This window comes from Chelonia mydas, chromosome 1 (assembly GCF_015237465.2).
Source record: "Chelonia mydas isolate rCheMyd1 chromosome 1, rCheMyd1.pri.v2, whole genome shotgun sequence".
NCBI lineage: Eukaryota > Metazoa > Chordata > Testudines > Cheloniidae > Chelonia > Chelonia mydas.
In genome coordinates, this window is record NC_057849.1 from 262,442,820 (window position 1) to 262,457,672 (window position 14,853).

Below are 14,853 nucleotides of genomic sequence, written 5' to 3' on the forward strand. Positions count from 1 at the left end.
GGTAAGGGAGGAGGCTCCAAGCTGAGGCAGTGGTTTGGAATGCAAGAGGGGGTGAGGGCTCTGGCTGGGGCTGCAGGGTGGAGCCAGGGATGAGAGACTGGGGTACAGGAGGGGGCTCCGGGGTGGAGCCGAGGGGTTCAGACTATAGAAGGGGGTCTGGGCTGAGGCAGGGGGTTGGGGTGTGGGTTCCAGGGTGGGGCCAGAAATGAGGGGTTCAGGGTGTGGGAGGGGGTTCCAGGCTGGGACCGAGGGGTTTGGAGGGCAGAAGGGGGATCAGGGCTGGGGCAGAGGGTTGGGGCATGTGGGGGGCTGAGGGCTCCGGCTGAGGGTGCAGGTGCTCTGGGCTGGGAATGAGGGGTTCAGAGGATGGGAGGGGGATCAGGGTTGGGGCAGGGGGTTGTGACATCGGGGGTGGGGGGTGAGGGCTCCGGCTGGGGGTGCGGGTTCTGGGGTGGGGCTGGGGATGAGGGGTTTGGAGGGTGCTCCGGGCCAGGATCGAGGGGTTTGGATGGCGGGAGGGGGATCAGGGCTGGGGCAGAGGGTTGGGGCATGTGGGGGGCTGAGGGCTCCGGCTGAGGGTGCAGGTGCTCTGGGCTGGGAATGAGGGGTTCAGAGGATGGGAGGGGGATCAGGGTTGGGGCAGGGGGTTGTGACATCGGGGGCGGGGGGTGAGGGCTCCGGCTGGGGGTGCGGGTTCTGGGGTGGGGCTGGGGACGAGGGGTTTGGAGGGTGCTCCGGGCCAGGATCGAGGGGTTTGGATGGCGGGAGGGGGATCAGGGCTGGGGCAGAGGGTTGGGGCATGTGGGGGGCTGAGGGCTCCGGCTGAGGGTGCAGGTGCTCTGGGCTGGGAATGAGGGGTTCAGAGGATGGGAGGGGGATCAGGGTTGGGGCAGGGGGTTGTGACATCGGGGGCGGGGGGTGAGGGCTCCGGCTGGGGGTGCGGGTTCTGGGGTGGGGCTGGGGACGAGGGGTTTGGAGGGTGCTCCGGGCCAGGATCGAGGGGTTTGGATGGCGGGAGGGGGATCAGGGCTGGGGCAGGGGGTTGGGGTGTGGGAAGGGTTCAGGGGTGCAGGGTCCAGGCGGCGCTTACCTCAAGCAGCTTACCTCCAGCTCCTATGCATAGGCGCAGCCAGGTGGCTCTGTGCACTGCCCTGTCTGCAGGCGCCATCCCTGCAGCTCCCATTGGCCGCGGTTCCTAGCCAATGGGAGCTGCAAAGATGGTGCTTGGGGTGGGGGCAGTGTGCAGAGCCCCCTGGCTGCCCCTATGTGTAAGAGACGGAGGGAGGACATGCTGCTGCTTCCAGGAGCTGCTCAGAATCAGGGCAAGCAGGGAGCCTGCCTTATCACCGCTACGCCGCTGACCGGATTGTTAATGGTCTGGTCAGCGGTGCTGACCTGAGCCGCCAGGATCCCTTTTCGACCAGGCATTCCGGTTGAAAACTGGACACCTGGCAATCCTAGACTGACACCTAGAACGTAAGTTCTCTGGAGCTGGGTCTTCTTTGCCCTTATGGTTCCCGACAAATCCTAGGTGCTACCATAATGATACCCAGAGAAGCCTTAGCACTATGCTAAACAAAATACTTCCTAGCCTGTAAGCCAGCTAGTGCTGGGACAGCTCTCAGTAAGGAGTGCAACCCCGTAGGTACAACATCAGTGAATGGTCCTTAAGGTAGAAAGGTGAGGTTTCAAAACAGCCTGGAATCTGACACATTCTTCTCTTTATCCAGTGTATCAATTTCACCTCCATACTTTCACACATCTCCAGCCTCCAGTGCAGCTGGTCAGTGCTGTGAGAGGCTCCAACGCATTGCCAAACAACACGTCGCCAATGCAAACACAGGAAAGTGCACTGCTAGATCATGGGCTGGAAGTATTGGCCAGTGCATAGCTATATATGTGTGAGCTAAGTAAGGGTTTGTCTACCTGGGGAAATTTTTCTGGCATAATTATACCAGTATAATTATAGCCCTCTAGTTACACCACTATAACTCCCCATGTGGACACTTATACTGGCATAATTATTCCAATACATTTCCCCAGGTAGACTAGACCTAAATCCAGGAAAATCTCCAAATACAGCATATTGTGAGAAGCACTTTCTATTATTACACCAAGTGATTTTTAATCTGAGGGCATCTCTTACTCAATTGTATACACAATTCCTTGGTTTTTCATTTACGCTACTAAAGTTCTTCCTTTCAGCTTTACACTTCCAATTGGTCAACCCTTGTTTTCTACAGCCAATGAGAAAATTATTTAAAAGCACCTAAAAAAACCCTGTTCACCTACATGGGATGAAATTCCCAGAACAATTAAAAAGCCAACACACATTTCACTAACAGAATATTTAATAGCAACTCATTCAGTTTCAGAAGGTGCCTAATGAGGGGGAATCAACTGGAACAACAAAGAGGATAGGAAGTGGGGGAGTGCAAGAATCATGTCAGGTCACAGCATACACAGGGGAAAGGAGCGCAGGCTGCCTCAGTATTATATCAGTAACAATACTACAAAAATCTTCTTTCCTTCTTATACATCAGTCTACAGGCCAACCTATGCCCCAAGAGACATCTGTGCAATACTATGGCTTTTCATACATGTGCACAGGTAGAACTGACTGGCCCTGAAACTGGAATTTAGCAAACAATTCTTTTGATGGTGCACAATGAAAACAAACAAACAAAGAAAACTCGGCTCTCTTCCAGAGCTGTGTTTGCTCTGCAGTGCTAACAGGAACAAAAAGCAATACAAATGTATTTTGGTCACTGATGTAAGCAGATCTGACATAGGTAAGGTAAGGGCATAGATCTGCTGTGTAAGAAGGTGCCATAATCTACATGGTCTCTTTTCAGAGCACAGCTGCACTTTACCCTTTGTTTGGCATTAAGTAAACAGAAGAAAAGGGTTGTTGTGTTTCCCATGCCGGCTCAGTTACTATAGTCTCTAACAGATATATTTTTGGTACTCTCTGAATAGGTATAGAAAATAAGTCTGTGCCTAATTCCTAATGACTTTCAATGGGAGTTGAGTGCTTTTGTAAATCCTACCAGGCATATACCTGCATCTTTAGGCACCTAAATACCTTTATAAATCTGGCCCTAGATGTTATTATGGGAACTGTAGTCAGTTACTTACATAGGGGCCTGATTGAAAGCCCACCTGAAATCAAAGGGAATATTTCCATTGATTTCCATGGAGTTTGGATTGGATGTTAACACTCAGGGCTTGTCTACATGAACACTTAGTTTGCAGCAAACTGGGTATAAATCTACCCCGCACTAGCTTGCAGTGTTCATGTAGACCCTGCTGCCACACACTACAAGTTCCCGGACTATGGGGCTGTTTAATTGCGGTGTAGACATTCCAGCTAGGGCTGCAGCCCGAGCTCTGGGACCTTCTCACCTCACAGGGTCCTAGAGCCCAGATTCCAGCCGAGCCCAAGAGTCTACACTGCAATTAAACAGCCCTGCAGCACAAGTCCTGCGAGCCCAGGTCAGCTGGCACAAGCTAGCTGCGGGTGTTTAACTGCAGTGCAGACATACCCTTACTGAACAATAGGAGGGACCACAGGGACATGCAGTGCACAGGACATTAATGCAGGGTAGATTTACACCCCAGCTTGCCTCAAACTAAGTGTTCGTTTAGACAAGCCCTCCAAAACGTAGACAGACTTCTTGCTATTTCAGTGGTCTGCGTGGACCCTCATGATATGGCAAGAAACTACACGGATATATTCCTAAATATATATACTGAGCTTTGGCTTTGTCAGGATTAATCTGGTAGTATAGTTTTGCCTTCCATTTAAACTAAATCATAAAATACTCACTGATGGATCCTTTGCTGACTGAAAGGGGCAGTATAGCAGTCATTCTCCTCCAGGTCTGGCAGTGTCTCCTTGTCCAGTCTCATAGGTTTTCTAGGTAACCATCCTCGAAACCTGCTGATTTGTCTCTCAATCCTGCAGTACACAAAAGGTAAAATCAAATGAGACAGAGAACAAGCAGTGCCTGCTTATCCATTACATTATAATCAGCCAAAGAGAGATTTTACTTACAACTCCCCCCCCCACAAATAAGGAGACTTCAGAATTAACGGTTACTAAGAAGCCAAATATGACATTTTTGAGCCAAAGTGTACTCAGATTATGAATAACCAGAATTTGGTAGAGCAGCGTCTTCTTATTTACAGTACATGACTCTGCAAATCGTAACAAAGCTCAGTAAACTCTTGGCAACTCTCTAAGCTTTCATTTCCTGGCTTTTCAGAAAGCTTAATCTATATATGGGAATTGACTGACACTCTACACTCAGGACAAGTAAACATTAGGATTGCAGAGACCAGGACAGAAAGCTTTGGCAACAGAACCCCAGGAAAATAAAAAACTTTCATTGCTATTTACCACAGACTCATATATCACATAGGAGGAATCAAAACAAACCACTTCATTTATTTGTTTCAACTGCAACATCTTGAGGTACTGCACACTTTATCAAATCACACTACTCAAAGCACACAGTTTGAGAGCTGACAGCAAAGCCAGTTCTCGCTGTTAATAATCTCACTTCAGCAGGTGAAAACAAACAGAGGCCAAGCAGGTAAAGAAGGCTGGGTTTATCTGCAATGCACTCATTCAAAGATACACACAGTCACCAAGGGAAGGAGAAGAATTATAGATGATTGGGGGTAACATTCTAAATCAAAACCAACTCCAAACAAAAATGCTACAGAGAAAACACAGATAAGAAATTTGCTTTGCAAAACATGTTTTGCTTTCTCAAGAGCACTTAACACCTTAGCATCTGCACTATTACTTCCTGGATGTAAAAGACATGGGCCCCAATCCTGCAAAGGCTTTAGCTTTAAGCATGTGAATAATCCTATTTATGGAACTATTTGTATACTTAAAGTTAAGTACTGGGTAAGTCTTTGCTAGACAGGGGCAGAGGGCCTGAACGAACACCATCCGAAGTCAACGGGAGTCCTTCCATTCGTTTCAGTGACTGTTGGGTGAAGCTCAGAGTTTGGAAATTTATCTGCCTCTTCTCCTCCAATCAAAAATCAGCTAACTAGCTCCACAACCCAAACAAATGTTATTGAGATTTCTCTGATGTCATCTCTGGTCAGAAGGGTTTCAGATATTCCTACTGAAGTAGTTGAGAATGTGAGAAAATTACTTCAAATTGCCATTCAGAACAGAAAAAAATAGCAACTTTCATCCTCGGCTCCTCAATTCTGAAACTGGAGTCACTTTTGTGTCTTCTCTAAAGGTAGGTAAGTACTACAAACCATTATTCACAAACACTGGATCAAATTTTTAAACACATTTACTCTGCCTGTGTTTGTGTGTCTTGCGTGTTCTCTTTCTGTGAGTATTCTAGTGAACGAGTTTACCATTAGGACTGCTTGCCAGAACAGGAAATTTTAAGTGAACATAGAAGAATATTCACAGAATATAAATTTTAAATTCTTAAATCGTGCATGTTTGCACTGAAAGCTTGATTCTACAATGGATCTGGAAGGTATCATTTCCAGCTGGAGCAGACACACCTACATTAGCTCTGACAGAGCTTGGCCACTATAAATAAAGGTGTAGCTGCAGCAGCGAGAGCAGCAGGATGGGCGAGCCACCCAGCTACGTACCTTTGGTCTCAGATGGGCTCGGACTTCCAGCGACAAGCCCATACCGCCCCTCGCACTTCCGTGGCTATGCTTCTATTTGTAGTGTGCGAGCTTGATCAGAGATAACATAGATATGTCAGCTCGAGCTGGAATTTATACCTTCCAGCTCCAGGATAGGCATACCCTAAGAACTACACTCATCCAATTAGGCTACAGGAACAATACCATGTGATCAGCTCAAATGGTGAATCTCAAATACTCAAAGCAATACTTGCAGTGACTAGTTCATGAACAAAACACAGGCAGTGTTTAATTTGTAACAAAGGAGGTGCCAAGTTGGGTGGGCAGAGACTGGTGGCGGCTGGCCAGGTGCCAAGCTCTGAAGGCAGCACCACTGACAGCAGCAGTGCAGAAGTAAGGGTGGCATGATATGATATTGCCACCCTTGCTTTTGTGCTGCTGCTTGCAGCGGCGCTGCCTTCAGAGCTGGGCAGCCAGAAAGCGGCAGCTGCTGGCCAGGAGCCCCGAGGTGCTGGGGCTATGAACTGCCAACCCTAGCGTTGGCGGGGGTCAGCCTCAGCAAGCCCCAGCACAAATTTAGCACTGACCACAGGCTGAAATATGTTCATCTAAAACATTCATTGAATAATCTTGAACAAACAAATCAATATGGGAAAACTGAGGTCTGTTTAGACGCAATTTTCAAAATGGGAAAAAGGGATAAATTAAATATTTGAATTGATTTTGAAAATAACTTCCCCAGCTTTAGTGCCCACTAAGTTTTAGCGGACAAGTTTATCATTATTAATTGTTCTTCTAAATTAATAGGGTCTGCCTGCGGGGACAGCACTTTTATTCCAAGCCATCCTCACCCTTACTTAAGGTGACCAGCATTTTTACTTGCTGACCCAGGACAGAAGTGGAGAAGTATCTGAGTCTTAAACAGGAGTTTGTCAGGGATTTTTCAGGGGATGTGTTATTTTTCTGTAACCCCCTCCTCCCCAGTGGGGGTACGTTGGCACCACACTGCCAAGAAATAGGGTTAGAGCTGCAGGAGCTATATCTACTGTGGCAGCACAGAGCCTCCACACAGAAGGCCTTGCACTTCATGCACATTGTTTGCAAGGTCAGAGGGGTATCCCAAGACGATAGCAGGGAAGTTTTCCCTCACAGGATTTAATCTCCTTTGACCTGCAGCTTTTCCTGCAGGGGAAAACCAGACCCAATATTACTACATTTTGTGTTAGTTTAATGACAATGTGGGGTGGGAGGAGGACAACACAAATGTCTTCAAGCATCCAGTTTCATGCTTATAAATTGAGTAAAATCATCTGGATTTTCAAGAGTATTAGAAAGCTCATTAATCTGCAATCCTCTCCTCATTCATCTTGTAAGACAATGTGCACAGTCGAGATATGTCTGCTGTAGCTTTATCTCAGCACACACAGGGCTTACAATAAATTATTCATGTTGACTTCACACTGAGCACGTTTGGAATTTGATTGGTTTGTCATTCATAAGGTTCCGATTCCTTGGCATGCTCAGTGGACTCATTCCTTCCCTGATGACTCAGAGCTCTCAAGAGGATGCATGCTCCAACAGGTCTAGAATATATTGCCACTCTCTCTCCTCTGACAATCAAAAGGATCAGACTCTTAGAAGATGCCTTCATGCTGCTTTAGCATGGCCACCAGCCACTGATGCAGGATTTTACTTCACGCTGCTTGCTCGCTCTCTGACTCACTCAAAAAAGCAGGGGGAGGCACAGGGTTGACACTAACAAACACTGCCCTTCATTCAACACTCAGACAAGAAGAGTTAAAATGTGTTGTGTTTCATTGCTTCTTTGAGGCTAATCTATGGCTCATTAGCATTACACATATCAACCGGGTAGCTCTCACTACATGCCATGTGGAACAGTAGGCGATACTGAGAAGAATACAACATAGTAATAATCCTTTCCCAAAATGGGGTATCGAGGATCTGGAAAGATTCTGAGGGCATGGCTACACTAGAGTTGGAAGGTATAAAATCCTGCTCAAGCAAACATACCCACACTAGGTCTGAGCTAGTGTGCTAAAAACAGAAGTGTAGCTGTGGCAGCATGAGCAGCGGAAGGGGCCAGCCATCCCGAGTATGGTTCCGTTCAAGACCATAGGTACATATTCGAGGTGGATAGACTATCCTGCCGCTCACGTCACTGAAGCTACACTTCTGGTTTTAGTGCAGCTAGTGCAGGTATATCTACTTATGCTGGAATTTACATTTTCCAGCTCTAGTGTAGACATACCGTGAAACAGTGGAAAACTGAAAATTTAAAATGATACAGAACATTAAAACAGTTTTTAGAGGTAGAGAGGTAAGATATGCAATGGATACACTCCAGCTGAGACTAGCTGCTAGCATGACCAGAGAAAGCTTCTTTATGACATATCTGTCATTGGCAGGGAAATGGACTGGATGACATAATATAGCAGAACTTTGCACATTTCTAATTTCTAAGATTCTTCACCAGGAATCACTGTTCACTATGGCTTGAGCTTCGGATGTGGGAACATGCAAGAATAGAAGTCCACTTAGGTCCTGATTCAGCAAGGACTTAAGCAAGTGATTAACTTTAAGTATGTGCTTAAGTGCTTTGCTGAATTGAGCCCTAAGTGGATAGAATTTGGAAAACAGAGAAGCACACACAGCTACCTACACAGAAATAATTCATTCTAGCTAGTTATGTGTGGATTACTGTGCCTTTTAGAGCAATATAAACCATAATGAAAAAAGGGCAGGGAAAAATCACATAAGAAAAATTAACTGATGTCCCTCTCCTGAGCTACTTTCTCAAAAACATTGCAGGACTTACAGGTGACCATCTAAAGCTCAGCGACTTAGTTCAGCTAGCATTTCAAAGTTCAGATCCTTTCCCAAATTTATCCCAGCCTCACCTGTGACTCTCCATTTCCGGTAACTCCCTCTTGGTCAAAACAGATACTTATTACCCTAACCTCCTGGAAGAGGAAAATGGGCTGTCTGGTCTCCTCCCCACCAAAGGAATGATCTTTGGGTAAGAAATATGGAGGATGACAGGAGGTGTGCAGATCTATGTTGGGATCCCCTCATTTGGATCCTGCCACAGTGTGAGCTGTGCCTGTAAGGGCTTAAGCTATCAAGCTGTGGCCTGTACCTGAGTCATGTGACCAAGGATCACATGACAGCCGCTTGAAGGTGGGACCGCCTATAAGATGTTCATATAATGAGGGAGACCTGCAGGGAGTACAGGAAGTTTCTTCTGATAATAGAGCAAGGATGGTGGCAGGTTGCCAGGGAGCTTGCCAGGATTCAGACACAGCTCCTAGAAGAAAGGCTGTGAGATACCCTGCACCAAGGGCAGAAGGACTGAAACCCCTTGGGGGGCTGCAGAGAACCCTATAGGTATGGGATAAAGGATTGCTAAGGCAGCACCTAAAAGGAGGGCTGTGGAGAACCCTGCACCAAGGATGTAAGTGATGCAGTTGCTGGAAGGAGGGCTGTAGAGAATTCTGCCAATTAGGAGAGAAATGGTTTAAATCTAGCAGAGCCACAGAAAACTTTATGTTTCTTTGGGCTTGTCAAAGAAATTCAAACAAAACACGTTCTCATGGGTTTTGGGAGTTTTGTCAAATTCAAAAATTTCTGTAGGCAAAGATTGATTTTGGTGAAATGTTCCATTAGGAAAATCAAAATGTTTCATTTTGGGTTGACGTTAATCTCAGTGTTTGTCTGAGTTGCCACCGTGCTTCATGGGAGTTGTAGTTCCAGATCTTTCATGCCCTCATCTTCCCCTATAAGGATATATTTCTCATGATGCACTGCAGTTTCTCCTTGTGGCTGGCCACCATGGTGCCACATGGGACTCCCATGATGTTAATGATGTCGACAAACTCAATAAAAAAGAAGATTTAGAGTTTCCAAATCAAAATTTTTGGAACTTTTTGTTCCAAGAAATATCAACACTTTTTAATTTCAATTCTGAATGAAAACAAATGGACAAAAATATTGGAATTTCTTGTGGTACAGAAATTCCATTTTTAAAAATCAGCTCTAAAGTTTATTTTATGTTATGGTAATAAAACAGACAATCAGAGGGAGAACGTTCTTTAAAATGCCTGGGTGCATCTGCGTTTGTCTGAGTGGGAAACTGAGGGCAGGGTGACTGTTGTGCCATGCTGCAGGGTGGCCTGCACTAGACTGCACCCTGAAACACGTCCTTTATCAAAATTGCCCAAACTTCAAAAAAGCTTTGGGTTTAGCTCAAGAAATGGACCAATATTCAAGTCATTTCTCATTTTAACTGAACCTGTCCCTATTGCCTCAGACTGGATTTGTATATTAGTGTTCTACAGAACTGGAAATAAATCTGAACTCTTTGTTATTTGTGCTTGTTTTTCTCCAGGATTTTTTGTTTGGTTTGTATTTTTGTCTCAAGGAACTATTTATAGGACTGATATAATACAAGGTCTAGATTTAGCCAGGTATTTTCGTCATCCAGGAACTTAAACACTATAAAAAGATCAAATCACTCATTATACTGGGCTCAAATGGTACACTGACTCATTATGCAAGCAAATGAAACAAAAAATTGAATATGAATACATACATACACACACACACACACACGAACCTATGCATGCTCCTTCAATGTGTGCCATTATTTTGGTCAAACCAACCATGTGCCTTTAATTACAATCCAAATCAACTCAGTGCCATTCAGTTGTGAAGATTGGGGTGGCAGGAGAGAGACTCAGTAGTGACTCCATTCAAGCACTGCACCAGTTCTGGACCAGGAATGTTTTTATATTCAGTGCAAGTGATCACGAAACACTAACTCTTTCCGTCTGGCCAAAAAACAATGTGTTGCTTCAGGTATGCACTATCTGCCCACTTTCTAGGGAATGACGACTTTTATAGCACTTTGTGGCTGAATTCATCCCTGGGCTGATATAACTCCACTAGTACCCTCATACTTGACATTGCCTTAGAAAAGTCATTGACCTTCTGAGATTCTAAAGTTACCAAACCCTACAGCACTTATTTGGGAGATGGGGAAGTAACAAGCTTTAGGATTCACGGAATTTTTCTGTCCACCAAGGAAATGATTTGTATTCCATGGAGAGATCATATACCATCTACCAATGAAACCATGTGTTTACTATAATACTAGAACAATGCTGATACCCTCATACCATCAGCAGGGAATAATGGGATTTAATATCATAATAAAGTAAAAAGATTGAATTTTTAATAAATTCCAAATAAACTTGTCAATCTACAGTAAATTATCTTTACCTGTAAAATATCTACCTTCTATCAAATCTGCAGTGTGAAGCACCCATCACTCTCAAGCAGGAGTTTTCACAAGTGCCCAGTGTTTGCCTAACTCTGCTCCCCTGGAAGTCTGTAACAGGTTGGTTTTCCCATGGGCTGGAGAGCCCGGGGCTAAGCCAGCCCTGATTACAAAGCCTGGGTGGAATCAGGTGATCCCTGGGTAAAAGGCAGCAGGAAGCTGTGGGGGACGGGGCGAGGAGTTGGGAGAGTGACCGAGATTGCAAAAAGCAGGAGGAAGCTCTCTAAATTGGGAGACCTGGGAGACACCCTGCCCAAGAAGCAGGGGAGAGACTGAGCCTCAGTGAAGAAGGGGCTGTGCCCATCTGAAACAGGGGTGAAGACTGAGTCAGTTTGTGTTTTGTTCTGAAAGAGTTTGTGTTGGACTACTCGGCGAGGGACACTGAACTGGATTTGGGGACCTGGAGGGAGTGGACGACCATGTGCACCAGACAGCTCTCTGGGGTCCCTTCTGGGGTTTCTTTGAACTACTTTGTGAACTCTGACTTCTTAAAGGGCCCTGAATATATGGGCCAGCAACAGAGGCAGGCTGCTGTACAGTGACCTCTGTCCATTAGGGGGTGCTCAAGAGGCAATAAGCAGCCACACCACTACAAAATCAATGGGAGCGTCACTATTAACTTCCAGGAGAGAAGAATATGACCAGTGCTGAGCACTTTTGAAAATCCCACCATCATGCAGGCACTAAATCCCAGCATACAGACCGAGCCTAAATCCCAGCATACAGACTGAGCCTTGCCACATTTCTCTGGTACATTTCTCCGATATTTTTTGAAACATTTTTGCTTAGTTGGCCAAGAAAATGCTTGAGTCAAACAAAAAGGGTGAAAATTGTGAAGACTGAAAACCTTTGATTTTTTTACAAGTTAGATATAAAGCATGCATCAAACATGTCTTTAATGCATTTGGCAACTGGGCAGAAGTGCTTCAAGGCAGAGATCTTGGGAAAGATTAATCTCTCATGTTACTGAATTGATTTTAATGGAGTTACACCAGAGATTAATATGGTTCATTGTCTATTACTCCAAAGCACTATGCACACTGACAGCACAATAAATAAATAACGCTGACATTACCATCAGAGGGGAAGGGTGTATTGCTGAAAGTGAATAATAAATAACAGATTCTAATGATATTGTCAGCTTCCCAAAATTCCTTACTGAGCTACATGGGAAGAGAAATAGCTGCAATTGTTGTCCTGAAAAAGCTTCTTCCATTTTGAAAGATTCCACCAGTTTGAGATTCCCTATACTTAAAATGGGAAAAACTGATAATCTCTCTCAAATGGTAGAAACCTTGAAAGTGCAACTACTGTATTTGCAGGAATGGTAGGCTTGAATGTACATTAATAACTCTCCTTACAACTTGAACCTTCCCCAGAGTTTGACTATCAACTCTGATTTGCCAAAGAAATACACCAGCTTGAGGGATTTACCAACCTGTTCATGAACTTGTGCCGGCGGTGAAGGTAATAGATTTTTCTCCTGGAAGAACAGCAAAAATGAAGCCAGTCGAGAAGAAAACCCATCGTCAGTTACAGTATGAACTAGCAAGGAAGGAAATTGAAGATAGAAGCCTGTAAGAGGTGGAGGAAGAGACTAAAAAGAGAGATTAACAAAACTGTCACAGGAGCCCAAGACAAATTATGACGCTGTTTGAATTGCAGGAAAGTAATTGTTTCTGTCATTACTTTTTTATTTCTGCTGTTTATAATGCCTGGAGGACAGGGATTCAGAGGCATTTTGGTTTCAAAGTATTCAGCAAATGGATGTCTGCTCTTTACAAGGCAAATACAAATGTGAATAAATTAAACTGTATGCTTTTAACATCAATAATTTAATCATTAAATATAGCATTGGATAAATTACATGTTGTTTAAATAGGGGAATGTTTAAAAATCCAGGAAAGTGGAAACCAAAGCCTGACACTAAACTATACCATCATACATGCAGTATCTATCAGGATAAATGCTGGGTCTCTGGGAAGTAATCTCCCCCCGCCCCAAACAGAAGAACATACAGATTGCAGAAGCAAAATTAATATGTGGTTGGCACATGCCCCATGTGCAGCCCTCTTCTCCCACCCCTCATATTAGGCATACCTAACTCCTATTGTGAACGGAATAAGCTGTGTGTGTGTGTGGGCAGGGGTGGAGGAGGGATACATGCATAGGGGTCAGTGAGGAGTCAGGAGTGCACAAGTATAAGCATTCTGACCACACGCCCTCACTCCTATGACCCAACCCCAGGTTGCCCCTTCCTGGCTCTTGTCACAGAGGGCCTGCAGAGCAACATCCCTATCAGCTCCAGTTGGAGCCAGAATGGGGTGTCCAGGTTCCACCCCGTTCTCCTTCTGCTGGTCGTTGTTCTCTTGGTATGCTCCTGTCCACAGTGCCTGCCAGAATTTGGACCACTGCCTTCAGCATCTTAAAACATTTCAAAAATTTGAGGGCAGTTCAGCCGTGGGTGTCTTAATCTTCCTTACAGCAAGATTTGGATGTCTTATTGAACTCCAGTCTCCTGCTCCTTAGTTTGACTTTGTCACCCACTGGAAGTCATTGTTAACCCAAGGCAGGTTCTATGTATTCTGAAACGTTCCATCATTTAATGCTGATCTATACCAGTTCTGGAAAACGAAGGGTTCACACCACACAGCTCCTTCTGCATATTTGGACAGATTTTAAAATACCATGGCAATATCCATTAGTGCCTTAGAAGCAATTATGTTTGGCAAGTTTTTAAAATAAAAGCTGTATTGTTGCTTAAAACAATAGAGGGAGGAAAATTAGTTATCAATTTCAGTTACTTTCAGCATTTAGAATTTAAATAATGTAAGATATCTTGCAGATCATCAAAGCCCAGATTGTGGAGTATATTTTCAAAAGCACTCCGTGTTGACCTAACACTACCCCTAGTCAGGCCGCTGACTGTTCTGCCCTGGGGCCTGGAATTACTGTCAATGGGCCCCCATGCGCACACAAGCCGCGCCGGCGCGGATGCAACCCGTCTGACATTTGGGCGGTGCTGCGCCTGCGCTGGTTGTTGCCCAGCGAGCTACCGGCTGCACTGCTGGGCGCACTCTTCCAACATGGTCAGGGCTTCTACATGCCCACCCAGTAGGGTTGCCAACTGTCTAATCACGCAAACCCAAAGACCCTTGCCCTGCCCGGCCTCTTCCCTGAGACCATGCCCATGTCCCCCTGCTCATTCCATCCCCCCCCCCACTCAGTCGCTCACTTTCCCCCACCCTCACTCACTTTCACCACGCTGGGACAGGGAGTTTGGGTGTGGGAGGGGTGTGGAGTGTGGCTCTGGGAGGGAGTTTGGGTGTGGGGGTGTGTGCGGGCATTGGGAGGGAGTTTGGGTGCAGGCTCTAGGCTGGGGCAGGGGGTTGGGCTGCAGGAGGGGGCCAGAGGGTCGGTGCTTACTTTTGGCGGCTCCCAAAAGCAACCAGCACACCCCTCTGGCAGCGGCTCCTAGGCAGGGGGCCTAGAGGTCTCCGTGTGCTATTGCCCACAGGCACCGCTCCCGCAGCTCCCATTGGCCTCAGTTCCCGGCCAATGGGAGCTACAGAGCTGGTGCTCAGGGCAGGGGCAGCACGCGGAGACCCTCTCTCCAGGGGCTGCAGGGACGTGCCGGCTGCTTCCAGGAGCAGTGTGGAGCGAGGGTGGGCAGGAAGCCTGTCTTAGCCGCGCTGTGCTGCCAGCAGTGGCTGGGGGCCCCCGGCCCTTTTAAATCTCCCAGGCCCCTGGGCAATTGCCCCCTTTGCATACACCTGCCTCTGGTGACGTCAATGTTAATTCTCCCACTGAATTCAGTGGCAGCACAGTTAGGCCAATACTGAGTGCTTTCGAAA

The 14,853-nt window shown here is 46.0% G+C and overlaps 1 protein-coding gene across 5 annotated transcripts in view; it reads right to left on the reverse strand.

Annotated features, from left to right (window-relative positions):
* Positions 1-14,853, reverse strand: part of ANO4 (anoctamin 4) — a 279,666-nt gene that overhangs the window by 100,799 nt on the left and 164,014 nt on the right. For 4 of the 5 annotated variants that reach the window (XM_043545329.1, XM_043545321.1, XM_043545320.1 and 1 more), the window contains 2 exons: positions 12,438-12,482; positions 3,830-3,961 (listed from right to left, as the gene is read on the reverse strand). In XM_043545329.1, the coding sequence (XP_043401264.1) occupies positions 3,830-3,961; positions 12,438-12,482 (177 nt within the window). Of the gene's footprint in view, positions 1-3,829; positions 3,962-12,437; positions 12,545-14,853 lie in introns of all 5 variants that reach the window. The other variant, XM_043545332.1, reaches the window with a different exon arrangement.